Source organism: Lissotriton helveticus, chromosome 3_1, assembly GCF_964261635.1.
Source record: "Lissotriton helveticus chromosome 3_1, aLisHel1.1, whole genome shotgun sequence".
Classification (NCBI taxonomy): Eukaryota; Metazoa; Chordata; class Amphibia; order Caudata; family Salamandridae; genus Lissotriton; species Lissotriton helveticus.
In genome coordinates, this window is record NC_136061.1 from 1,543,644,360 (window position 1) to 1,543,671,430 (window position 27,071).

At 43.7% G+C, this 27,071-nt stretch overlaps 1 protein-coding gene across 2 annotated transcripts in view; it reads left to right on the forward strand.

The window, feature by feature from the left end:
• Positions 1-25,390, forward strand: part of SCN4B (sodium voltage-gated channel beta subunit 4) — a 220,506-nt gene extending 195,116 nt beyond the window's left edge. The window contains exon 5 of one of the 2 annotated variants that reach the window (XM_078682263.1): positions 17,930-25,390. In XM_078682263.1, coding sequence (XP_078538389.1) covers positions 17,930-17,942 — 13 coding nt within the window. In that variant the 3' untranslated portion in view covers positions 17,943-25,390. Of the gene's footprint in view, positions 1-17,925 lie in introns of both variants that reach the window. The other variant, XM_078682262.1, reaches the window with a different exon arrangement.
• Positions 25,391-27,071: the final 1,681 nt, after the last annotated feature.

A 27,071-nucleotide genomic window follows, 5' to 3' on the forward strand; every position in this document is an offset into this window, starting at 1 on the left:
TCATTAGTATGCATGAGGTAGGTCGTACACTGTAGCCCACTATGATTGGCTGCAATGACAGCCATGGTGGCCTGCTGGGGTCAGTAGATCACTATGTCTGTGATTGCTTTTATATAAAGCAATCTTTTTGTTTTAGTGCAGGCCATTATTCTTACAGGAAAACAGGATCAGGATGCATTTAAAAAATATTACACAAAACTATTTATGAGCAGGCAGGGGTCTCATGGACTTCTGCCTACTCATAAAATAATGTTTTTGTGAACATTCACAAAGGGGCAGGGGGTCCCTTGAGGACCCCTTACAATATGGGAATAACTTACCACCTCCTTTGAGAAGATGGTAAAATATTAATGTTTTATATCCGGTTTCGGTCTCAAAACATTAAAACATCCCTAAAAGAATTGGTATTTGGAAGGAACGCCCTTAACACACCTGTTCCAAATACCCATTGATTCCTAAACCTAATTAGCGATTTGTTAATATTCCTTAACATATTACGGAATCAATAATTGGGTTTGGTGAATTTGAAAATGCCATTTGCAGTCGGAAATGCTCTGATTTTATGAATCGCAGCCATAACAACTGTAAAAAGGCATGGTACATGAGCAGGGCCGGCTTTAGCGCTGGTGGCGTCCATTGCGAAAATCACTTTTGGCGCCCCCACATTCCATGACTACCTCCTCGGATTCTCTCCCTACCACCTGCAAAAGTGCCCCCCATCTCTCCTATCATAAGATATTGCTAAACAGAGCACCCCCCTGATGTTACAGCGCCCCCCTCCACAAGTCAGCGCCCAGTGCGGATGTACGGTGTTACAATGCATGTTGTAACAACGCATGCCTTTACCACGCAAGTCTTACAACGCAAGTCGTTACAACGACTTGCGTTGGAGGGCGTGGATTTAGGAATCTTATAATTTTATATTCCAACACCAGTCCCCGTAACAGTAAGGAAGGTGTTGGAATATAAAATTGCAAGATTCCTTATCCCACAGCGCCATCCAGCGCAAGTCGTAGTAACGACATGCGTTGTAATTGCTGCGGGGTAAAGGCACTGCGGTGTAAAAACCGCGTCGTAAACGATGTTCCCCCCCAGTGCGGCTGCACCAGTCGCACTGCCCTAAAGCCGACCCTGTACATGAGGACCGGAGTTTCTAAATAGAAAATATGACATTTAAGGTCACACTATTAGCATTGCCATTCAAATTAATAATCTTTTTTCGTAAGCCCTATGACTATTGCACACATTCCCTTAATGTAGTCATGTTTTATGCAATCAGCCCCGTTTCGCATGTAACATGCTGTATTGTTGCGCAAAATCCCTGCAACATTACTCTCAATCATGACACACTAGTACAGGTATTGTGAGAGAGTCAGCCTACAGGTTATTCTCCTCTTTCCTGGAGATTAGGGAGGCAATATCAGCTGTAAGGCCAACAAAGTGATAGGAATGAACAATGTGCATGCCTGTTTCCTCAATTGTGCAATATTTATAATCAGTCTTTTCGTCTCGAAGGAAAACAAGACATAACCCATGAACATCGAAGAAATGCACTAAGTTGCAGTTTAGCCTTGGCACCTACCTACCAGGTCTTGATTTGACTTGCAGTAGCGAAACATGAATTTCAGAGATTTCACTACCAGGACATATAAAACTTAAAAGTGTATGCCCTACTTTTTAAATACACTGCATATTACGATTCAGATCTACATTGTAACTTCTTTCATCACTGGCCATACAATTGAGCCGACATCAGTCTTTGTGTCACCCTAAATACATTGACACAGTCAACAGTAGCATGACTTGTACCATTCAAATGACCCATGAAAACTGATACAGGACACCAACTCCACATCTTGACGCCTTCCACCCTTACGCTCTTCTGAAAACTTGTATGACCATCAAGGAATTTAGCCCATGAGGCTGTGCCTTTGCCTGAATCATGTAGCAATTCGACTCAGCCTAACTATTCTAATTTAAATATCCTTATAGATGTACTGTGCGTTTTTCAAACTCATTCTCTCCTTCATTTTCTCCTTGTAAGTATTAACTCTTTGTTGCACAGGGCAATGGTCAGCATCCAGTAAATTGACACATTTTGTGATTAGCTACCAATGATACAATTGTTTACCAGCTCTCGGGCTATCAAGACAAAGAAAGGGGCATAACCAGTTACAGGATTTATGGTAGTCTGTACCAAAGCGATATAGCTTGAACAGTTCTGTTCTATCCCATTCTTTTTTCGTGTGACAATTGGATGGTATACTTAATGACTTTATTGAAATTTTCCACCTGGCCATTTGCTTTTGGATTGAAAACTGGTATTTGCGTATGCGCAATATCCACGTGAGTCATAAAGATTACTATTTTGTCACTATAAAACCGAGGACCATTTTCAGAGACAACGAATTCAGGTGACCCCTCTCATGCAAAAATATAATTGGTAAATTCAATGATTACCCCAGTTGTGGCACTCTCAGCCGTTCTAAACTCAGGCTATGTCGAGCAGTAATCCGCGAAATCAATTCCTTATGCTTCTCCTCTTGGTACCACCACAAATGGTCCGAATATGTCAAAACTCAATTAGGTCCACGTATCGCGAGAAGATTGCATGCAAGCATCACATTCTCGGATGCATCCTTCCACATTGTCGTCCATTACTGGCCACCAATTCTAATGTCACAATTCGTAACTGGTGTCTGGTAGAGTCTGATAACAGTCCGTCCAGCTAACCAGAATGAGTTTCTGCGAGTACGTTGAAGGATACTCAGAGCAGAACAAAATACTGAATGGAAGGGGGAATGGGAGTTAGAGAGCAAAAGACTTCTCAGCCTCTTCAAGGAAAGATCTCTCTGAATCTGAGATGGTGGAAGAGGTTTTCGCAGGCTGGAATTCTCAGCAACTGGAAGGTAAAGCACATATATAGATTAACATCATTACTTAGCAAATGTGCGTAAATCATTAATCTGAAATACCAGCATTTACTTACTAGCTTCAAGATGGCAGGCTGCTAGGAACAGGCTGTACCATCTTTAAAGCCCTCAATGAACAAGGTCCTTCGTATCTCTCCAACAAACTAACGATGTACACCCCTTCACGTCCGCTTAGATCAGGCTCTAAACTTCTATTATGCACCCCTAGAATTAAAAAGGCACGCAGCGGAGGCAAAGCTTTCTCTTACCTTGCCCCGGCCTTCTGGAATGAGCTACCCCTCCAGCTCCGTAACTGTCAGAACCTTTCCCAGTTCAGGAAGCTTCTGAAAACTCACCTTTTCTGAGCTCTTTGCTCTGGCTGAAATCTTCCGTCCTCAGCGCAGAGATAGGCCTTGGGGTGATTCAGCGATATACAAATCAATAAACTTCAACATAAGCCAATGCAGGAGTGGGAGAGGATAATTGTAAGAGTCAAGGTAGGAGGTAGCCTTGAAAGCAAGGTAGATAAGGGCATAGACACAAGCTAAACAACAAAGCCAAAACAGAACCGGAATCATGGTTGCGGCCCAAGCTAAGCGGTCAGTAATCAAGGGAAATGTCAAAGGAAAAAACAAAAATGGTGAGGGGTGAAGCAAAAGTGAACGAAATGTATTGTCAAGCCGTAAAGCCAATGCAACGTGGAAAGTTTGCGGGAACCTTCTCAATGAAAATTGTAGGTCTTAATTAACACGGCTGTCTACAATGTGCTGGAAGCCCCACCCACTGATCTCCATTCTGCCATGCGGTCACGACACCCCAGTTGCCATATGCCGGTACTTCACAACCTAGTGTATATATGCCTCATAAATCTCCTACACCGCACCAAGGGCCCGATGTAGGTAATCTCGATTTACCTACTCTTAAATACCGAAAAATACCGAATCATACCGACTCGGTATTTAAGAGTAGGTAAATGGGATGTAGGTAATTTCTATTTTTAAATTACCGAATCGGTAAAATTCTGTAATTACTGAATCTGTATTTACTGATTTGGTAATTGCCATTGATTCCTATGGGTCTTGAGGCCCATAGGAATCAATGCCAATTACCGAATCGGTAAATACTGATTCAGTAAAATTATCGAATTTGCAAGGGGGACAGTGTGTCACTTTGACACCCTGTTGCACCCCTCAATTGTGCATGGGTGCACATGTTGCTGACATACATGCCCTTAGGGCATGTATGTCTGCAACATGGCACATTTTTAAAGCAAAAAAAATGCTTATTGAAGGGTTTTCATTATTTACCACCAACTTCTAGTTGGTGGTAAATAACGAATTCTTAAACCCTTGTAGCACTGATTACAGTGCTACCTACATGTTAAATTACAGAATCAGTAATTTTACCGATTCGGTATTTTACAGAATCGGAAAAATTACAGATTCGGTAAAATTACCGATTCTGTAATTTGACATGCCCCTACATCTCAATATACAAATACCGGTCGGAAACGGCCGAAAATCGGTATTTTCGGCCGTTTCCGACCGGTATTTGCCTACCTACATCGGGCCCCAAAAGAGCAGACCAGAATCTCGAAGGCCTCTCCTTATTCCTGACCATCACAGACTAATGGGTCATTTCACTTCTACTTCTGAAATTCCCAAGTGTCCCCAATGTCATTGTTAAAAATGTTTTCTCCAAATATCAAAAGGTGGCACAACTTTGCCAGCACAAACTGAAACCGCCTTTTCTTGAGCAAACCAGTGGTTAATTTTTTTAAAATATAAGTTTCGGGGCTCTCATCTGGAGGCAGCTTGCACCAGCCTATTCCTCCTCTTGGAGGAGTGTGGCTCACTGATTAGAGCAGCAGACCCTGATGCAGAGGTCTGGCCCGGGACCAGGGTTCAATTCCCGACGTGGCAGGGTCCTGAGCCCAAAAATGTCCACAGACTAGATAATTCTCGCCTCGGTGCCTATTCTAATCATGGGGTCCCACGCTGCAACTCTGGGCAATAGTTGCTTAATCTCCACTACGGCGGCCCACCCACTGCGGGATGCCTGGCTTTCACCCTGGGGATACCAAGTAGGGGTTATCTCACAGGGAAAAAACCAGGACGGGTTCCCAAGGCAAGCGCCTTGATGCCTTCGGGTGATACGTGCGCTGTATAAGTCGCAATACATTTACATTTACATTTACAGCCTCACCTAAAACAGAACCAACTACTAACTATGAAAGTGTGGAGAGGATGTGATGTAATGGCCAGAGCTGCCGACTTTGGAGCTGGGGAACCCTTTTAGAATCATATACTACCAATTGTGTAGGGATGGTTAGCTTTAAATTAGAAACATCATCAAAGTCAACCTGGAGGGAGGCACTGGTTCATCGACCGCCAGGTATAAAAAAAAGAGTTCAGCACTAAGCTGATGGAATAGCCTGCACCTCACATTTTAGCTGCAGAGAACTTCCTGCTGATTTGAGATTTAACCATCATGCAGAAATGAGTTCTAATCCAGACACAATACGCCTGCTCTCGAATCCGGAGTCTGTAGGGCTCCATCAAAAAGTATCAGGCCTTACTCACATGCTGGATCTTGTATTTACTAACACACACAATTGATAAAGTAGAGCTCTCCATTGCACAGGTCTTGGCAGATCATTCTCTCATCAGAGGGGAGAGGATGTGTTCTGACGCCTAGACTGCGACTTTGGTGCTGGAAACCAAGGTGCGAGCCTCGGGGTCGCGTCCACATCCTGTGATCCTGGGCAAATCACGTAATCTCCCTGTGCCTGAATGTGCCCTTGTGTTACGTAACCTGTGCTTATGTAAAGCGCTCCAATACCTTTGGGTCGAGTTTGTGCTATAAAAATCTGCATAAAAAAAAAAATCAGCTTTCACTTTGATAAGGAGAAGCCCAGAGATAATAATGTAAGAGTCCGTCGACTCTTCAGACCATTGACCATTGTATTCACTCCGGGATCGCCCCCCTCATGAAAGATTATGGTGACATTAACACAGCCTTAAATTATTTTGAGGGAGCTCTTACTTTAACCCTAGATATCATTAACCCCCTACACTCGGCAAATATAAACCTAAGAACCTCGCATCACCCTGGTACTCAGAGTCCCTAAAAAGGGAGAAAACGATTTGTAGAAAGCTTGATCGCAAATGGACAACATCAAAATCTCCCCGGGGACAAAATCATTTATAAAACGTTGCTAGTAAAGTACCACAAAAATACTAAAGCTGTAAGAAAGACTCAAATAATTGACAGGATCAATAATGCTGGCAATTCAACACAAGAACTTTAGAAGATCTGGAAGGAATTCACCAATCCCACACTCCGTACCTCGTCAACTCCAGTTTCTCCGGCTCTTTGCAATGATCTCGCAGACCACTTAGAACAAAAAATCTCTAAGATTTCTCAATCCATCTCAACAATTCAGAATGAATAGGGCTAATCCTATCTAACCTCTCAGCCACGTGAAACCCCAAGATTTTAGGTTCAAATTTGTTTTTATTGTTGCAAAGTAGAAAAGTATAAAGCCAAACAACGACAGTGTATTAATAACAACCATTCGTGCTTAGAGATAGAACCGTTTAACTATTCCAACTAACCCTACTCCCATCGCTCCCATCCTTGCCTCCCCTGTGCACTCCCCGCTGGATCAGAAGATGAATAATAACAGAGAAGAAATGAGTTACATGGGTGAATCCTTCATTTCCGGTATGTGTCATGGCTCAGTCAGATGGAGCAATAACAGATAGTGGGAACATATCAATTCCCTGATTTCTTGGAAGAGGAGTGTTACATATGTTTGCTACAACTCGCGATAAGAATCCCCTTGCATTGCAAATGTCAACATCAATTTCTCCATTCCTAATATATGCCAAATACGATAAAGCCATCCTAAATGTGTCGGCAATCTCTCCGTCCCCCAGAGTGCTAGAATTGTCTGATGTGCTGCCCCAAGTGCCAGGCTGATGTGACGGCCCCTACAAAAGTTGAGTGGGTATGTGAGTGTGTTGGGAAGCCTCAAAATGGTGTAGGCTGGTAAACAAGGTATTTGAGTATGAAAATGTGCATCAATACCAGTCAGAATCTAATCCCAGAAGTGAACTAGTTTGGGGAGTTAAATCCGGGTCACCAGATGATCCTGCCCTGCCTTATTTCATGGTCAATATTGGCTTCAGCCCTCCTTGCTCTGATTATGGACCTGTGTAATCTTTCCTTGAGTTTGGAATCCTACCCAGTAAAATGGAAAGCAGCCCGGGTCAGACAGATTCTTAAAAAGGCTATGGCTGATCCACAAGAGTTGGTCAAATGCATACCTGTATCACTGCTCCCTTTTCTTGGAAAAGTTATGGAAACCTTAGTCAATCAACAACTCATATCTTTCCTAGAAACCCAGTTTCTGTTGGATCCTTCCCAGTCAGGCTTCTATGCTTCCTATAGCATGGAAACAGCATTAATGGAGGCCCTAGATTCGATCAGAATTGCCTGGAAGGGAGGAACTCAGCTATGCTGGTTCTCCTAGATCTGTACACAGCGTTCAACACCATCTCTCATGCAACCCTAATCCAGAGATTAAGGGAGATTAGTGCCAGGGGCAAAGCACTAAAATGGATGAAAAACTCTCTGACTGATCGAACACACTCGGTACAGCTTGACCTTTTTAACTCTAGAACTATGGCTTTAGCCAAGGGTATACCACAGGGATCATCTGTGAGTCCCACCCTTTTTCATATATGTGTGGCCCCCTTGGCCAAAGTTATAAGATCATGTGGCTTTGACGTCATCTCGCATGCGGATGACACACAGCTTTTTATCACTATGGGGCCTAACTTGGAGTCCACCAAACACAGATTCAGGGATTGTATAACTAAGATCGCCTCCTGGGTGTCTGATAATTTTCTTCAGCTGAACTCCGGTAAGACAGATATTCTGCTTTTTGGCAAAGCACATGTCTTTTGGTCCAACGACTGGTGGCTTATGGAACTGGAGCTGATTCCTATCCCAAAAAGAGTAATCAAAACTCTTGGCGCCCTAATCAATATGAACTTGTCTATGAAAGAACATGTGAATTCAATTTTTGGAATATGCTTTGCTCTGATGCATACGCATGGGTAAGCCCTCTAATGGCTTTATTTATTTTATTTATTTTAAAAGTTTTATATAGCGCTAGCTTGACCCGTAGGTATCAGAGCGTTTTACATACACACTGTAAAAAACAGAAGGACATTACATTACATAGTAGGCCGGCAGTAGGGAAGCAAACCAGAGATAAAAAAATACAGCAGGGGGAAATTAAATAAACAGTGCATCTGAGGGGAAGAGAACAGTAAAACAGAAAAGGAGATTAACATAGTCCGGTCACCAACTATCCTTGAGTTTCAGACCAGGAAATAATTCAACCAGGCACTTATTGTGAGTTGCCTGGGCTTTGGAAACGTCCTAATAGTTGCAATAAATGAGGGTCTTTTTTGCCAAGCTACAAGTTGTACAGAACATGGCTGCCTGTCTGGTCTGCAACCTTCCACCTCTTTCTCCCTCTGAACCCATGCTAAGATCCCTGCACTGCCTCTCTATAAAAAAGTGTACCCTCTTCAAGCTTCTCTGCCTGATCTACAAGTCCTTACATAAAAGTGGCCAATGCTATCTGTAAAATATATTGCAGCCCTACATTCCAACCCGAAATCTCAGATCTAGTGAGCAACTGCGTCCTAGGCGTATTTGCATGACCAGGCATGGGAGCCATTCCTTTTCCTTTCTGGCCCCTCAGCATTAGAATCAGCTATGCCCCTGCCTGCCCAGCCCTAGCTTCATTAAAAAAAATAACCAATGTCCTTTTAATCTTTAATTTTAATTTTGACCTGTGTCGGTGGACAATCGCAGAGAGACCCTTTCGGGGAGGATTTGTGCGCTTAACAATTGTAAATATAATAATATAATAATAACTGACTCTACATATGAGAGCTACACTCACTAGTAAATAATTACTTGCCTTGGTGCAGGTCTATCCATCTCGGTTTAATCAATCCCTCATACTTAGGTAAAAATATGTTGGCACATGGTAACCTACGTCTTTCTGCCTGGATCTTCAAGAAAATAAACAAAGCCAGCTACTTGAAAAGCCAATTTAGAGGCGATCTTTTAATAGTAGAGGTGGGCTGTGGGGAGGAGCTTGCCCCTGAAACATAGCTGATTTAGTCCTTCATATTAATAACTACATGGTCACTTTTGGTCCTCCTGTCTCCCTTTCTCCTATTTCCATTCCTTTATCAAAATACTGGTTTAATTCTCTTTTGTGCCTGCCACATCATGATAAGCTGCCAAATTGATAGGCCTTGTACATAGATAACTGGCATTGCTGCCTCGAAATGTAGAACACAACTCAATCAATCAATACATCTTTATTCAGATAAAAATATCAATAAAAGAGCCACACGGATACAATTTACAAAACTCTTCATTAAAATCATTCATATTTAAATTCATAAACACTAGTCTCATGACATGAGCAAATTAAATATACAAAACACAGAGCACCCGATACCAGGATAGGCATCAGCTCAATAGCCAACAAGTATAACAACATTGTCAGAAGCATCGGACAGGGGGTAAGTAATTAACATATCAGCGCTGTTAGAGGTATAGTATCCTTAGCTATTCATTTTCATATCTTTAAACTTCCAGATATAAAACATGTTTCCTTCTTCGTCTGGCATAAGAAACATAGACCCGGACTCAATATCATAGGTTCACATTATCAAGATTATGAATAAAATTAAAAGCATCTTTATGATAAATATTTTTTTTCTTTTATAATCAATGGCCACAATGTTTGTTTCCTCAGATCCCTATAAAAGTTCAAAATAGTATAAAATGCCTTGTGGACTGGTTGGACTTGCCATCGCACCAGCATTTGGGTAAATTTTGGGAACTAAAGCTCATCTCGGGGAAAGCAACCAAAAAGTGCAGTGTATCTATTTACAATCTTATTAACCCGTTTCTTGCTTCGAACGTTCAGCGCCAGTGCTGAACGTTCGAAGAAACAGGTGGGGCCGCGTCGGCCGTTGGTCGTGCGCAGCACTATGGAGGTAGTGCTCGCAACGGCCGACGGCAGCACTAAAGGGGTTAAATAAAATCTGTGTTGACTATTTGATACTAGGGTGAAGTAGCTGTGGGCACTTGGATGTATGGGATCTGAGAGGTACATTGACACAGTTGGTTTAAAACACTCTGTATTTTCCCTCTCAGCAATACATTTCCCAATCAGAACAGTTTTTAAATCTTTTTTACTATAATGTAACCCTCTCCCTGGACCCTCAATGTTCAATTTCCCATCCACCTCCTTTAACAAACTGTTTACATAGGCCAGCCATGGCATTCTTGCTTTATATTCCAAAGTAAGAAAACCTGTTATCATCTCTTTGGTGAGTTTAGTGCCATCTTTACTCCATATATTATACCACAGTGTGATGGGGCTTTTCTGCAAGAAGTCCTCTAAATAGGGGACTGCTTATTCCTGGTGAACTGTATAAGAAAAGGTTGAGCAGGGCATTTTCTAATAATCCGCATAAAACATTATTTTCCTGTGTCTGCAACAATTTACAGTTTGTCAAGCCCCACGATGAGCTCCGTAATTGACACTAGAAATACATTTACTTCTGTATATGGTCAACAGCTCTCTAATGGGCTTATTCCCAATTTTTGATGCAAACCTAACAAGCATTGGCATAGCCAATAGGTCTCGCCTTTGGGACCTTATAAGGGCCCGATTCACAGAACTAACTTAAGACAAAAGCCTAAACTCACTACCATGTTGATATTCACAGAATGCACTTACTCATTTTGGTATTCACAGAAGGCACTTACTCATTTCGGTATTCACAGAAGTTAGGAGTCCTAACTTTAGGACTCCTAAATGCCTTCTGTGAATACCGAAAGTCTCAAAATTAGGATTTTTCTCAGTTTAGTAGTAGTAAAGTTAGGACTCCTAACTTTAGGACTCCTAAATGCCTTCTGTGAACACCGAAAGTCTTAAAATTAGAATTTTTCTCAGTTTAGTAGTAGTAAAGTTAGGACTCCTAACTTTAGGACTCCTAAATGCCTTCTGTGAATACTGAAAGTTTTAAAATTAGGATTTTTCTCAATTTAGTAGTAGTAAAGTTAGGACTCCAAAACTGAGAAAAATCCTAATTTTGAGACTTTCGGTATTCACAGAAGGCATTTAGGAGTCCTAAAGTTAGGAGTCCTAACTTTACTACTACTAAATTTAGAAAAATCTTAATTTTAAGACTTTCGGTATTCACAGAAGGCATTTGGGAGTCCTATAGTTAGGAGTCCTAACTTTACTACTACTAAACTGAGAAAAATCCTAATTTTAAGACTTTCGGTATTCACAGAAGGCATTTAGGAGTCCTAAAGTTAGGAGTCCTAACTTCTGTGAATACCGAAATGAGTAAGTGTCTTCTGTGAATTCCAAAATGAGTAAGTGCCTTCTGTGAATACGAAAATGGTAGTAAGTATAGAATTTTGTCTTAAGTTAGTTCTGTGAATCGGTCCCTAAGTGTTTAGCCATGCAATATTTGATGTTGCTGCACCGAGGATATTGTGATGGAGAACTAAACACTTATAAGGTCCCAAAGGCGAGACCTATTGGCTTTGTATGGGAGCCACTCACCCATATCATATCCAAAGTATTTAATTGGCTTTCCTTAGGAGACGGGAAGTCTTGGGCATGCTGGAAGCCTGGGGGTGGAGGCCAGAGCTAAAGTCCCAGTGTCCCAAATAATTAGTAAATTATCTGTGTCAAGCTAGTGGGCTGTCACCTCGTTTGGTTATCTTCTTGTGAATTGACTCTCACCAAGAGCATGGTAATGTGTTTTGCCCTTTAGGAGAGGATGGCAGAGAAAGTAGGATAATGCCTAAAGCGTGCCCTCCGCTTCCTCAGCACTAGGGAGTCACATCAAATGCACATAAAATAGAGGGCCTCCTTGGAGCATGGAGAGCTCATTTAAATCTATCACTCAGACACCTTTACGGAGAGCAAAAGGAGTCTGTTGTTTGGTGATGCAAAGGTATAAAATAAAAAAAAGGATATATGTCCTGTCATTTTGTGTTCTACATCTAGCACACAGAACAAAAAGCTAAACTCCTGAGTACTTCTAAAATAAAATGATTCAACTTGACAAGACAGGCACTCCAATTTGGTTTTCATTCCTCGCCTGCTCTCCAGGTTCTGACTGCAATTTGTAATGGACTAAAATGCTTCTAGAAATGGCGCTTTTGGTGTCGTAAACATTTACTAGATAACATTCGAGAGCATTATTCATGGCATTATCACAGGCCTGTCTTTAATATCTCTCCGACGCGCATGCCAGCCATTGCACCTTCAGGGAAGTCGAACATCGCCTCCTTGTCATGTCAAAACATTCATCCCCCGTGGATAACAGCATGTCGGGAGAATGACACGGCGGACAATTAAGGACCTTTCCAATGCATATAATAATATCTCAGAGGAGGCTTTATCCACCGAAGATCATGACAGCTGCGACGAGTCACCACACACAATACCTCTGCGACCCCAAAAATCCCTCTGTCTGGAGACTTTTGTGTTTTTCTGTTATATAAATTTCTCCAGAGGAGCATGGCATTCTTATTCATAGATTGAAAACAATAATGTATTTTAACTCGATTCACGGGCAGCTGCATCAAAGCCTTATAATTGATGTTCATTCTAGGCCAGAAAATAGCTGCCCTAACTTTTCATGGGGAAAGGGGTTGATTTTCCAGCACAATTAGACGAACAGAACCTGGGCGCAGTAGGTTATACAAGAATTTAAGGAGAGAATTAAACCCACATCTGCTTCCAATATGTTTTTTGGTGCCAGTGAAATGCTCAGACATGGAGACCAGCGCGTTTTGTTAGAAAGTCTCTCTTTCCCGCACGTCATGGTAAAGGTTTTTTGAAATTATTTGTCATATGCTTGCCCTCCATGTACGTGGTGAAACCGTCAATCAAGAGCTGGAGGCCATTACCAGTACTAAAGATCAAGAAGACATCATCTGCGTACAGGTGTACCGGTGTTGGACGTTTGCCAACTTTTGGGGCATCTGCATTGATCTTTTTTAAAAACTCATCCACCTAATTAATACAATAATGAAAATAAAAGGGGGGCAAGGACACAGCCTTGCTGGATTCCTCGAGTGATTTTAAAACATGGTGTGGCTTCTCCCCTTGGCCCACAGTGTACCTTTGATGTTAACTGTGCATATAGCTGTGACAAAAAGTTCACAATCCAAATAGGGGCTCCCATCTCAACCAGTGACTGCCACAACTTAGTGTGATTAAGCAGATCAAACGCACTGCTCAAATCAAAAAAGCATAAATGGATGTGGCCCTCTTTCGCCAGGGTGTAATTGCTTTTGAGCAGATGAAGACTGATACATTGTTCCATCCTGCCCACATCCCTGCTAAAACCATATTGGGCGTCAGTAAGGATCTGATGTCTATCAACCAGGATTCCAACCTTTCTTGTAGGGCTCTGCCCATTAGTTTAGCAGAGGAATGCAGAAGGGATATTGGGCGATAACACCTTGATTCCCCCCAGTCTCCCTTATTAAAAATCAGGACTATAATACTTTCTGTCCAAGATAACGGCAGATATCCTCTGGCTGCTGCGTTGCAAACCTGTGTCAATATATGGGTCCATAAATTAATACATGATTTAAATGTGCCAAATGGGACCCCATCAGTGCCGAGTGCCTTCGCAGCAGCAAACTTTTCCTAGGCGGTAGTAACCTCCTCCAAACTAATGGGTTTTAGATGTGATGATCCTATTGATCCTATATAGCATATTGCTCCAGAGGTAACATTCAGGCCATGATTTTCTGGATTAAAAATGCCTCCATAGTAGCTCAGACTGTTGGCCTGTTGTACTAGCGGTTAAACCAGGGGGGGGGGTGATGAATCTTTTAGAAAGGTCTGGTTTATAGTTTTCCAGAAAAGTGTAACATCCTTTGTTTCAGCTGCATGTTGCAAATTTGCCCGCACTTCGTCCTTTAGATCTGCCCTTCTTTTCCTTAGCGCTTATATATAAGCGAGTTTCAAGGTTAAAGCCTCCTCCGTATTTCTGGGCTGGATCTGGAGGGCTTTCTTTAGGTCCCGGTTCTGCCTAAGAGCAGTGCCGGTTAGGCCACCTAATAGGTTTATTATCAGGCCTCTTTCTGGTCGATCTCAGGTTACCCGCAATAGCTTTTAAAATTTTGCTGAAAGCATTTATAATTTGGCAGGGCAAATAATTCTGGTCAGTGCAAGTGACAAATTCAATGGGGTACTCCTTAATCACTTTAACTAGTAGAGCAACTCCATTGGCATTTGTCCATTTGAAGCTAATACCATTTGTGTCATGGGTTTCTATATGTTCCACCAATTGTAGCCCCTCAGTCCATTGTGTTTTATTATTGAGTGGCATAAACAATGGATGATGATTGCTAAAATGGCTTGGAACAATTTTAAAAGAGTCCACCATTCCCATTCCGGCTTCAGAGAGAAGAATGTGGTCAATAGTGGAACCAGAGCGATTACCCTGGAAGAGGATATTAATTTTCCCTCACTATCCGGTGTATGTTCCATGAACTCTAAATTATATCTGAAGATCAATTTATTAAGGGCCTCACCATATGGGTTGCGTGGAAAGTGTGTTTAGTTACTCTCATGGATGTTTGTGTAACTACACATCTTGTTAGAGGGCTTATTGCAAATTTCGAATTTGAAATCCCCAAACCATATGTAAGTGCAGCTATCTGAAATACGTCTCAAAAGATTCCAGTTCTCTCCTCAGGTTGTCGATTACCCTATTCCTTGTGTTATCAAATCATTATTATACAAGGCCCTGAAAACCTCAGTTGCTTGGCCCACCTGGTCTAAAAGGTGCAGGGCCATTCCATCCCCGCTCTCCTCCTCTCCTTAGATGGAGAGAAGGCCTTTGACAGGGTGAGCTGGGCCTTCTTGATGGCAGTGCTGCTGAAAATAGGGCTAGGACTCATCATGATCAGTAAGATTGTGGCCTCATACACGGCATCCACCTCCTCCATCCGCCTTAATGGAATAACCACCAACTCCTCATTGTTCCAAGGCACCCATCAGGGCTGCCCGATGTCCCCTTTCCTCTTCGCCTGTGTGGTTGAGCCCCTGGCTATCCAACTCTGACGCTCGGTCAACATCAGAGGCTTCCCTTTTACTGACCAGGAACACAAGGTCCTGCTCTATGCTGACAACCTTTTGCTGGCACTCACGGAGCTGGACACCTCTCTCCCGGCGGTAGTCTGGACCCTGAAAACTTATGAACGCATCTCCAAATACAAAATTAACCTAGCAAAGTCACAGGTGCTCAACCTCAATCTCCTGCTGCAGCATCTCCTGTGCCTTGGGGCTCTTTCTCCCTTACAATGGGCCTCGCCCTCCATACAGTATCTCGCTATCACAGACTCCCTTTCTTCCTGGACATGGGCAAAATGGCCGCACCTTCGGAGGGAGAATCGAGAAGACCTCCACCGGTGGAGGCCACGCCACATCTCCTGGTTGGGTCGCCTCAACGTGGTGAAGATTAATTTTCCCCCAGACTTCTCTACTTATTCCAATCACTCCCCACACTCATCCCTGCCGAAGACATCACCAAACTGCAGGTGACCTCCTCTCCTTCATCTGGAGGCGAAAACACCCTCACATATCCGCAGCACTCAAAATGCTCCCTCGCAATCAAGGGGGGCTGGCATGCCCCAACCCCCTGGACTATTTCTGGGCAGTGCAACTATGCTTAATTTCTGAATGGGTGGTGTGGGAAAGTAACATATATTAGCTGCATATGGACAGAGAAGTGGCCTGCAGGACAATATTGGACCTTCCCTGGCTGCCCAAAACCTCCCGTCCATGCAGCTCCTACGTCGCCACCCCGACATGCACTGTGTTGGAGATCTGGGACAAACTCGATGTAAGACGCATATTGACAACATTCCCATCGCCACATACCCCCATAGCACACAACCCCAACTTTTCTCCCACTCTCCCCCGGGAGGCTTTCCCGGAGTGGGTGTTGGGCGAATATATGATACTACACAACCTCTTCCAAGGCCTGACTGTTAAGTCCTTTGAACATTGCAAACGGGACTTCCACCTGTGAGAAACTGCTTGTCACCAATATTTCTGGCATTGCCACTGGGCTCTTCACCCCCATGCCGAGGCTGCCACTCGCCCCTCAAACTCTTTGAACACCCTGTCCGCAACTATGTGGGCCCCCGGAGATTGGTATCTAAAACATATGCAGTTCTTCAACAATCGCGCCTTCCCCCCTGCCACCCATACCAGTGGAAGCGGTCCCCGAATCGTCATCACCCTGAAACAGTGGGAGCAACTTTGGCAAGACATTCTGTGCAGTCACAGGAGCATTCCTCAGCAGAAGGTGGCCTACAAAGTCATGTTTCGATGGTATTATACCCCCACCCCTTTACATGCCATGCGTCCCTCAGTTCCCACCTCCTGCTGGTGCTGCAAGGCCCCAATAGGTGACTTCCACCAAATATGATGGGCATGTCCTCCTACCCTGAAAACCTACTGGAAGGAGATCCTGAGCCACATCAAGGGCACTCTGGGATATCCAACACCAGACGACTACCACACAATCATACTAGGCGCCCGCCCTGTAACATTGACCGCAATGACGCACGCAGATTGGTACCTAGAGCGGCAGATGATGGGTGCAGCTAAACAGTGCATAGCGCGTTCCTTGCATTCTCTGCTGGCCCCTCCCACAGCATCCTAGCTCACCCAGCTCTGGCACGCCATGGCACTGGAGCAAATGATGCACAAGCTCGTACACACTGACAAGAAATTTCAGCGACTTGAGTAGCCCCTTCTCCACAACCTATCTCGCTTGGAATACTCCTGCTTCCAACCCCTTAGGTTGCGAGCCCGCCACCTCTTTGATGATTAGACATGAAGCGTCCCCTTCACACTTCATGACTCTGGTGAAGCAGTCACAGCAACCCTCTGCCTCACAAACAGCAACCACCCACCGCACCGTGCACAACTTCATTCCCAAAGACCTCGCCGTGGACCACTGGTTCCCTCTGCCTCCCTCTTCCCTTTCCCCTTAGCCCCCTTCCCCTCTCCCAGGTCCACCCCCCGCTCCTTGTTCACTGGCCCTTTGATTTGGTGTCTATTGCGCCTGAAAGATCCCCCAGCCCTGACACAGCTCTCTGGCGGGCCTGACTTGCCCCTCCTAGGTTTCTCCCACCTCTGTCCACCATTCCAGTGGGTTCGTCAATTTTGCATGCATGCGCTGTTACGTCAACAGGTCTGAAGACTAATTGATGTTACCTATTGTATGTAGTAATGGCACCTTATTTGTTCTGTAAGACTAAATAAAGAGACTTTGAGCAAAAAACATTTTTATAAAAAGTAATCAGAATAAAATTGGCTTTCTCAATGGTCTGGAAATAAAATATCTTTTTAAAAAAAGGGAGATCTGGAGAGACACTTTTTAACCATTAGCGGGGAGGTGGTGGCAATTAGTAAAGCTAGCCCCCCCCCCCACACACCCCATGGCCCTCCCAATGGCTCATCAATGGCTTGAGGGGATGGCTGGGATACTAGAGGTCTTTTACCCTTCTAGATGGAAGTCCCCTGTATGCCAGGTTTCCTGTAAACAGAGCAATTAGGATGACTTAATTAGGTATACCCAATCCTCCTTTCCTAATTTGTTTTTCATACCTGCAATATTCCAAGTCCTGATTTCTACTTTGCTGCTCACACTATGCAAGTCTGGGGGTCCCCATCCGACCACATTGGTTGGCTCAGCCAAAATCCCACAGGTTATAGGCAAACCAGAATGTTCCAATTGTGGGGCCGGCAGAAACAGGACTTTTTTTTCTGTCTGTGTATATACATACATATATTGACCACTCAACCATCTTACCTTTTTTCTTAATGTATTTTGCTTTCTCCTAGGAAGGACTACCTCGTGAACTCCTCAGGGAATGACAACACAGAAATCGCCTCCAAAACTCCGCACAAGGTCTGAGGAACTCTTGTGCCGCTACCCCTTCTGAAAACAAATCACTGGATCCTACCCACGTGCACACTGCACAGGTATACATACATATCAGCAGATATTTATGTATAGACCCTAAACACAGGTGCCTGGACACCCAGTTTCTGCTCCGACAGCAAATGCATGACCCAGAGATAGACTGACCGTACTGCGGGTGGACATCCACGGAGAGGCAGTAGGAACTACAGGTTGGAGCTATGCTGGACAGCCACCTTGTAAAATGTTTTGAAGGGCCATTTTAACACTGTGTGTATTTTTGAAAATAAACCTAAAATGGCTTGCGGATATAAGTGATTTGTTAAAAGACATTTGGGGACATTGCGCAAAAGGGTGACATTTTACCAAAAAATCCTACATAAATGTTTTGAAAACCAGGGTGGATGTCAGGTTGTTAAGCATGCTCATTACTGCTCAATGGTAGAGAAATTTGAATGTGAAACTGATTTTTAAAAAGTCTCACACCAAAATCTGTGGAAGGTGCAAATTGTGTAATAGGCAAACAGCAAAGGCTAAATAAACTTCTGAGGGAAGAAAAATGATCCATGAGCAGGAAAATGTGAAGTAAGGAAAAATGACTTTTGATGGTTGTAATATGTATTTGATGCCATAGCACACTGTGAGGGCCCTTCCTTCCTACCTTCCTGGTTTCATTGTCCAGTGCTGTCAGGTTCATTGGCAGATAGAGAGAAGACAGTAATATCACTTCAGGACTTGAGGTCAAACTCTGACATCACTCTAGGAAGTGGAAGTCAGACTGTGACAACACTTCCGGAAGTTGACCTCAGACTACATTGCTCCAGGAAAATGACATTAGAGTGTGACATCACCACTAGGCCATGGCATCACTCTGAGAGCTCTTTCCAGTGGAGTACATTTTCCTGTTTTAACATATATTTACATAGCCCTGTTACCAGCTAGTGGTGACACTGTGCTGTACTGCATGACAATTATAAACACAACAAGAAACAAAGTATACACTTTACTAGTTGCAATAAGAGCTACAACATTCAGCGCCTTTGTAAGTGCATGTTCTGCAGGCACAGCCAGTAGTCAGGTGACCTTTGCATCCTCAGAGGGAGGACCGTGTAGCACATTATGTTGGGGTATTATTTGCTCAGATGGTGTCCCATGCAGATAAGGAGTATGGAGTGTGGTTCTGATAGAGGTTAATGTCAGTTTTGAGGGCGGGGCCTATAGGTCATGAGGTTAAAGTGCAGAAATTGCAACGTGAGTCCATTATAAAACTATAGTGCTCGATTTAATGTTTAGACTGATGGCAAGTGGGTCCCTCGTCGGGACAACTCCATCCCCATGTGGATAGACCGCCCACCCAATTTATAAATGATCACTAAAAAGGTGATTATTTATAAAGGCATTGGCAGGAACCAGTATCCCGGCGGTTCCTGCCAATGCATTTTACTGTTTGCTGCAGGGCTGTGTCGGAAGGACACAGTTCTGTAGAAAACAGATTTATTTTTTTCTTTTCAAAAAGGAAATCCCAAAACTTTCTGAAGAGAAAAGTACGAATTCTCTCCTCGCCATGGGAGTCTTTTATACATTTTTTTACTGTTCCCTGGAGTGGTAAAAATGACTGCATGTCCACCCACCTAAATTGGGCGGGCAGGTATGTAGCCATGTCTCCGACGGCCCTTACTTCCTAGGGCCATCGGAACAATTTGGCCACGGAGGAGACAGAGTAGTCTCCGCCGTGGCCAAACTTAGGCTCTGCCCACAATTAAATATGGTGGACAGACCAGTATATTGGTTGGGAGGGATCTCCGTCGCCGTTGTGACGGAGAACCCTCTTCACCAATATATAAATTAGGCCCATAGTGTTGTACGCTCAGCTGGAGGCTCGTGGATGTACTCTACTGTAGCCTCCAATGACGATTCATGCAGTGACCCTTAGAACTGTGAGCTGAAAGCTTATGTTACAATGGCATTGTTTGGTACCATACCAGAGGTGCCATCATTTTAAGAAAACAAAGAATTTGCAAGGGTGGAGCAATCCACATTCAATCCCAGGGCTCATTCTAAGGTCAAGTTCCTACAGCCACAAACACTTAAACATACACATTCTTGGGTGCAGAGAACCTAATGTCACCACCTCTCATCGATTTTGTGCGCTGCTCTATCCTGAGGGATACCGTTCCCAAGATCTTTGCCTTGTGGGGTCATCCTTTTTTTTCTTCTGCCTCCATGTTAGGCCAGGCACTCAGTTAGGATAGGCATTCAGGGCAGTCAGGTTTGCACTATCCATCTACATGCCTCATGTGCTCTCAGTGTCTAATGCCTCCTCTGTTCAGGCAGCTTATATATCCTCTCCTGGCTCAGGATATGGAGCCGGACGATTCTGGTGCAGTGACCTTTTTGAGAACATATCTTCTGCAAATTATTAGACTTTGCATATTTGGAAGAGACAGGTCACCCTAAGCGCCTGTCTTGGACATCTACTTCTCTCTGTATCTACTCGTTGTGGTCCCAGTGTTAAGGTTTCTAGTCACATTTGTAGACTAGGCCCTGATGTCTGACTAGGACTTACATTCGAACATGCTCTTATGTGATCTATGTATCTTATTCAAGACCAGATCAGGAGATGTTTCTCAGTCCATCAAAGCTAAACACTACACTGTTTCTTTCGAACCTTGACAGCATAGCTTATGCATCAGCCGTGTCCGTAGCACCCATCAGGATAGCATGAAACTGCCTCTGCGGCTTCCTTCCCCAATGGGCATGCTTTCCTTTGTGGCACTGTTGAGAAAGGTCTTAGCACCAGTTTCCAAAGGAGAAATTGGAATCTGCTAGGACAACTAAAAAAAAGATTCAGTGTCCCCAGACACCCAGTTTGGTGGAGATCAAATGCTGGCATGTCCCAAAGAGTCTCTTGTGTGCTACATATCCAGGTGCATTAAAATTGGGGGTATTTTGAAGGGTTGCAGACCTCCTCCAACTTCTTTTGCTTTGGCAGAAGATACCTGTGCCCTCTAACATCAGAAATGGGGCCATGAGGCCCAGTACTCCGCATTCTCCTTTATCTAAGTATGGAGAAAAAAGAATATTGCCTCCCTAGGGAATTCATTGGCCACTTGAAGTTCACTTTTCTCCATGACCCGCAGCCATTGCATACCTAGATTTCAGGTTTTAGCTACCACAGTCAGACCAACACAAAACAAAAGAGATGGGTATATCACATGTGGATGCTTCACACAGACTGACCTCATCCATCAAGTCACATCCTGGATTATATCAATTGCTTGAAGGGACTGGGAGAAACCCAATTCTTGCCTCATGGTGAAGTAATAGACAAAGGTTTTTGGGACAGTGTCAGTGTTTTGGTCCATTCTCTGAAATCTTGACTGGTATTGGCAGTCCTGGCTAGGGTGAAAGATGCTGGTTACACCCACCACATATATTTGCTGCTATTCTAGGAAAAAGTGTTATTAGGGATCAGTCATGACCTTGAAACAGGCTAAAGCTTAGTCCATCTTTTCTAGAGTCTGTTTCCAGAAGCTGAAGGAGATCGAAATAGATAAGAATACCTACCTTCCCAGTAGCCAGGCAGTTCGCCCAAACAATAACTTCAGGACTAGCTGTCCAGATTCATGCCCTTGGGCATCAAATCCTGTTTGGGATTTGCATTTTGTTCTCAATTAATCGGCTCAGAGTTTCTTTGAAACTATGACCTCCGTCAGTAAATTGATGCCATGGAAATTTGTGAATGGGAGTGAGCTAAATAGTCTGCAGTGGTGACAGCAAATTTCTCGATCTGGGATGTGAGAGTGACTGTCACAAAGCTGGCAGTGGGAGTGAACATACCCGGTAAATGAGTTGCAGCAACTTAGGGGGCGTGAATGCTTGTGCTGGAATCAAGTTCTAAAATCCCAGAGGTAGGAGTGATTTTCACAGCCCCCTCGGTGGGACTGAGATCCACTGTTTGGTGCTTGGAGTGAAAACCAGAGGGGAGGAACACCAGTTCGGACAGGCCTGGCAGGAGAGAGATTTCATTCTGTGCAAGGTCTATAGTAGAGGGACTTTTGAGAATGGAGAGACACGATTGGCTTAGGTTTGTCCTAAAGAAATTGATAATTTCACAAAGGTAGGACTGCTCCCACCTCTGATTGTCAACAGTTGGATGTTTTAATGACTAATCTCTTCTCTAGCCTCTGATTAGTCGCCTTTGTTGCCCCTACGCTAGCTAGGGTTTCTTGGTGGCCCTTTAGGTTTTGGAGAACCTTTGGTCCCTGCGTGTGTTGCATGGATCGGGACATATGTATTTATGAATGAATCTTGCTTCACATCTGTGTGCATGCTCCACTTTATATTCTTTCCGCTTGCCAAGGGAAATCATCTTTGTTACGCGAGCACGGCTCATGCCTGAGGAACTCACATAAGGGCAGGCGGCTAGCAGGTGCATAGATACAGCCATGCACAGGGGCGCCCTGCTTATTCCTTACACAACTGATGGGAACACCAAGCGATCTTTAGGGACCATCTTCCTATTGCAACCTGTAAATCACTGTGAATCACTCTCCTCTCCTTGCAGTGCACGTAATGCATTAAATTACATTTCAGGTTCACGCGTAAGGATTACTTTATTTTCATTTGGCATAAAGTTCAATTTTTTTTGCACCATCCAAGATGATGTTTCAGATGGAGATGGAGAAACCTGGTGCTCTCATGATAAGATGGAAGATGTAGCGAGGATAGCTTCTTCTCAGAGACTGTAGCATCCTCAGGGACTGGAGTGAGGGTTTGGGCAACTTGTGAGGTTGTTGGCTGCTGGAGCTAGCACTCCAGGAGCTTGCGAGTGCATCAAGCTGCTTGGCTGAGTCCTACAAAGTCGGCCGGCTCCATCTGAACCATATGCCCTACTTCATCAAATGCCATAAACTCAAGGAATGCGCTTCTCTGTTGTTTTTTGAGCCTCAAGATGGTAACATACTAATTAGAAAAGTTACATGCCTTCTACAAAAGTTTCATGTGCATGAAAACTCAGACATTGAAAAAAGCCTGGTCTAGCTAAGAATTAGTGGTTCCCGGAGCACTACGTGTTGCAAGTATGCGTTGCATGATGCTCAGGATGCAGCATGGACTGCTTGGACTCTGGTAAGTTGCGACTACTGGGACATGGGCAATTATTGTCAGGAGGTCTAAGTAAAAAGAAAAGGTCTAAAAGTATAGACACTTGAACTGGCTATAGTGTTACATCCGGTAAAGGTATGAGGCAGAACATCTTGAAAGTAGGAGGTGGGTCATCGGAAGATGCGAGAGCGATATCTAGAAAAAGTTTGAGGTGGATGTGTGGGGAGGGTGTGGGTGGCAATATATGGGGAAAAAAGTGTGTGGAAACATTGATTTTAAAAATTCGACGAAAAATGTGGAAATGTGTGAGAGCAACATTATCAACACATGTAAGACAGACATCTGGATATAGTGTAAGGTGCCACCTGGCAAACATGGAAGGGGAAAACTCTAGTAGATGTGGGAGACACAACATTTGAGTAAGATGCGTTGGAAAGACCTGGGTGGGTGATTGTGGAGTCCTGGGTGGGGCTCACGGGGGAGCTGTTCACGGACTCCTCCGCTGGAGTGGATTGGGAGCGTCCTAAGAAGGTGTGTGTATATGTCCTAATTTGCACTAATTTTCAGCTTCAAAGACTAATTACCTCATTTATGAGAGTTAGGTGTTTGACTGTTAATTACAGATATTTTTCGGCTGCCTTTTTCAATGTTCCTATGCATGAGGGAGCTCTGCCGGTCAGAATGTGGACGTTGGCCGGTTGGAAGGAATATAAGCAAGCTCCAGAGAAATAAGGTCACTGGGATGAGTGAACGCGAGCGCCTCTCAGGTGATGATCCACCAGAGGCCACCATGATCCCATAACAGGTCTTCTACCTGTGCAAACCAACGCTGGCATCCATTTGTGGTTGTGCTCTGAGTCTGTACACACCTACACTGAGCTCCAACAAGCCTGACTTGCCGTTGGCCTCCTCCGACACTGCACAAGAAGTGCCTTGACCACAGAAACATCTAGAGAACCTCACATAACCTCCTACAACAGTGGGTTTCAACCTTTTGACTTCTGTGAACCCACATAATCATTATTGTAATCTGGAGACCCCCACTGAGTTATAATGGGAATCCTGATACCCCAGCCTAAGCAATTTCGATGATTTGAACCTCAAAACACTACACACAAACAATTAAATGTGGCATTCATCAAACAAATACACGAATGAGGACATTTTAATTAATTTTTTATTTAATAATAAATATAAACATAACATACTTTTATTTTATTTTAATGGAAAGGTTGGAGGTTCCGCTTCATCCATACTTACAATTTGTTTGATGCACTTTCACTGCTCCCACAAATCAATCTGAGGATACCAACTTTTTTTTGCTCTCCCGTTTCAAATTCCTTCACATTAACACAATATTTTTAATTTTGTCATTTTAAATTTGGCTTTTTATTCATTTACACATTATTAATCTGTCAATACTATTTAATTTTCTAAGCATTTGCGGACCACCCACATAGGCGTTTTGGGCTCCCAGGGGTCCCCGGATCACAGTTTAAGAACATCTGCCCCACAACTTCCAGGCTGAGAGGCTTCAGAACTTGCCTTGTGCTGGGATTCCATCATCCGGTCAAGGGTCCGGCTTTGCCCCTTCTAAAGCAAGCACCCTCTGCTGATTTGTTTTGCCCACACACTCAGGTGGACAAAGATTGGGGAGGTTGACTCCATAGAAAGAACAGGTGACATTCTTCCTCTGGAGCTTTCTGGTACTCCTGCCCTAAATATTTGCTTATTTATTGAATATTACTCAGAGTTATATATGTATATATGTTGGATATGTTACATGACCCTGCTGGGTTTATGGGTGTGAGTCCCAAAAAAGTTTCTGCAAGCCTCCAAGCTCAAGATTTGAGGAATATCAATTTTAAAATGCTCACTTTTGAGGTGATTTTTAAAATCAAGTTTCAATATAGCCAAAGAATGAACATACACAAATTCCTGCTCTGCAACCTCCTGCCTCTGGCCACACTTTCGAAAAAGATAGGTTTTTAAATTGTCCTTAGGCGTTCCTGCAATACAAAATACTGCAAATTATGCCCGAAGACCCATCTCATCTCCCCACCAAGGTGTGCCATATCCAACATGTAGTAACTTCAGTGTACAGCAGTGTATACCTGTGTATCCTGTGGTACACAAGATTTGGTGTACAGGCCTTGCCTGATAGATTACTATGCACATGGGAAGTACATGAATTTATGGTGCGGCCGCGTGCTGGACACACTTGCACTGACCAGTTTTTCTTTGCTTAGACAATGAATGAAATAAAGCTTTTTATTTTAAGTCTTTTGTAGCGTTCAATATTGACTCAGAGAATTGGCCGGATGGGAGAAAAAGATTGCATAGTGTGTGTCTGTTCAAATGCATAGGTTATGTGTCCTCCACAAACAGCACCCCAGATGTCTGTGCAAAAGCACATCTCTGGTTGCCCTCCACATATATTTGTTTCACCTTTGCAGGTTTAGAGCCATGATAATCCTTGCACCATTTCCTAGTTGTTGTTGGTGATAGTTGAGTAAGCCATGTTATCAATATTAGGTTACTTCACAGATCAGTGGCGTAGCAAGGGGCAGCCTTACCTGTGGATGTGGGGCAGCCATCGTCGTGGGAATCGGCCGCACCCTCCCCCCGCTCTCACATGCGGCCGCCGGGCGACAAACGCAGAGATCGCCAAGGGTGGCAGAACGGCTAGCTACGCCACTGTGACAGATGTTACATGCGCTGAAGGACAGCACACCCCTGATATCTGGTTCAGAAACAAAGAAAGGAATGCGCAAAATGCTTGAGTTCAACTACACCGGGGTGCCTGCGAGTCCACTGCTTTTTTCCCACCATGGCACTGCAGACAGAAACCTGCAATATGTAAATCAGATTTGGTCCTGCTCCAATAGGAATACTCTAGTCCACATTTACAGGCAAGGTCCAGTCTAAAATTAAAAATAAACAACCTCATACTGGTTGCAGCCTTGATATATGGTTCAGCACAAGAAACACGTTGCATCCCCTGACCTCAGAGGTTGCAAAATCAGTGCCAAGAACACACAGGCTCCTCTGCATACTTTTCTTTGTAACATAGGTTTTGTAGTGGAAGGGGTACCTTCCAATCCAAAAACTACACTTTATGGCTTTCCCCACCTTGTACGAGTGCTGTACAACGCAGCACACATACAACGTTGGAAAAAGGGGGAGAAATGAAAACATATCTCCTCCTATGCCTGCCTCGAGGAGTCTTAAGATTTTGTGCTCAAATTCCTCTCTACCAATGTTTGTAGATAGGGAGTTGGGTTAAAACCAATGGTTAGTAGCACTGTAACACCCATGCACCACCCATGGAACGCCCACTTGGTGCAAAATACTGCATAGCTGTGCGTAGTGCAACTTTACATTGCTTTGGGCTGCTATACAACATGAATAAGGATGTGTGTTGGATAGTAAATCCCACCCTAACACTTTGTGCCGGGTTTGCATGGCATTAATGAACCTGGGCCCGAGTGTCAGTAAGCATGCATGAGTATGAGTGAGATTAGGAGCGAATGAAAGCGAGTGAGTAATAATGAATGACTGTAAGGGAGTGCAAGAGAGTGTGAGTGTTATGTTAGGATCATGTGACATGCCTTCCTGGAAAACATCTGGGGCAAGGGTCATAGGATGTCAGTTCCTGTGATGAAATTAAGGTCACTTCGGCTACCCCTGGCATTTTGGTGAATCAACATCCATACAATGATTTATGTTAAAATTGCTGTTGTAAAGCTGCTTCTGTACATTGTAACATCCCTGCAGCTTGAGTGCTTGTTTAGGAATGGATTTATTCTTGTCTCCTTCTTAAATATTGACAATAAAATGCATGGCACAACTGAAATGGTTGTTATTTATAAAACATTAAAAGTAAAGTAGACATATCAGTGAATGTTTTTCATTGTAACACGTTTATTGCAAGCATGTGGTGGCCACATTTAGGTGGTGC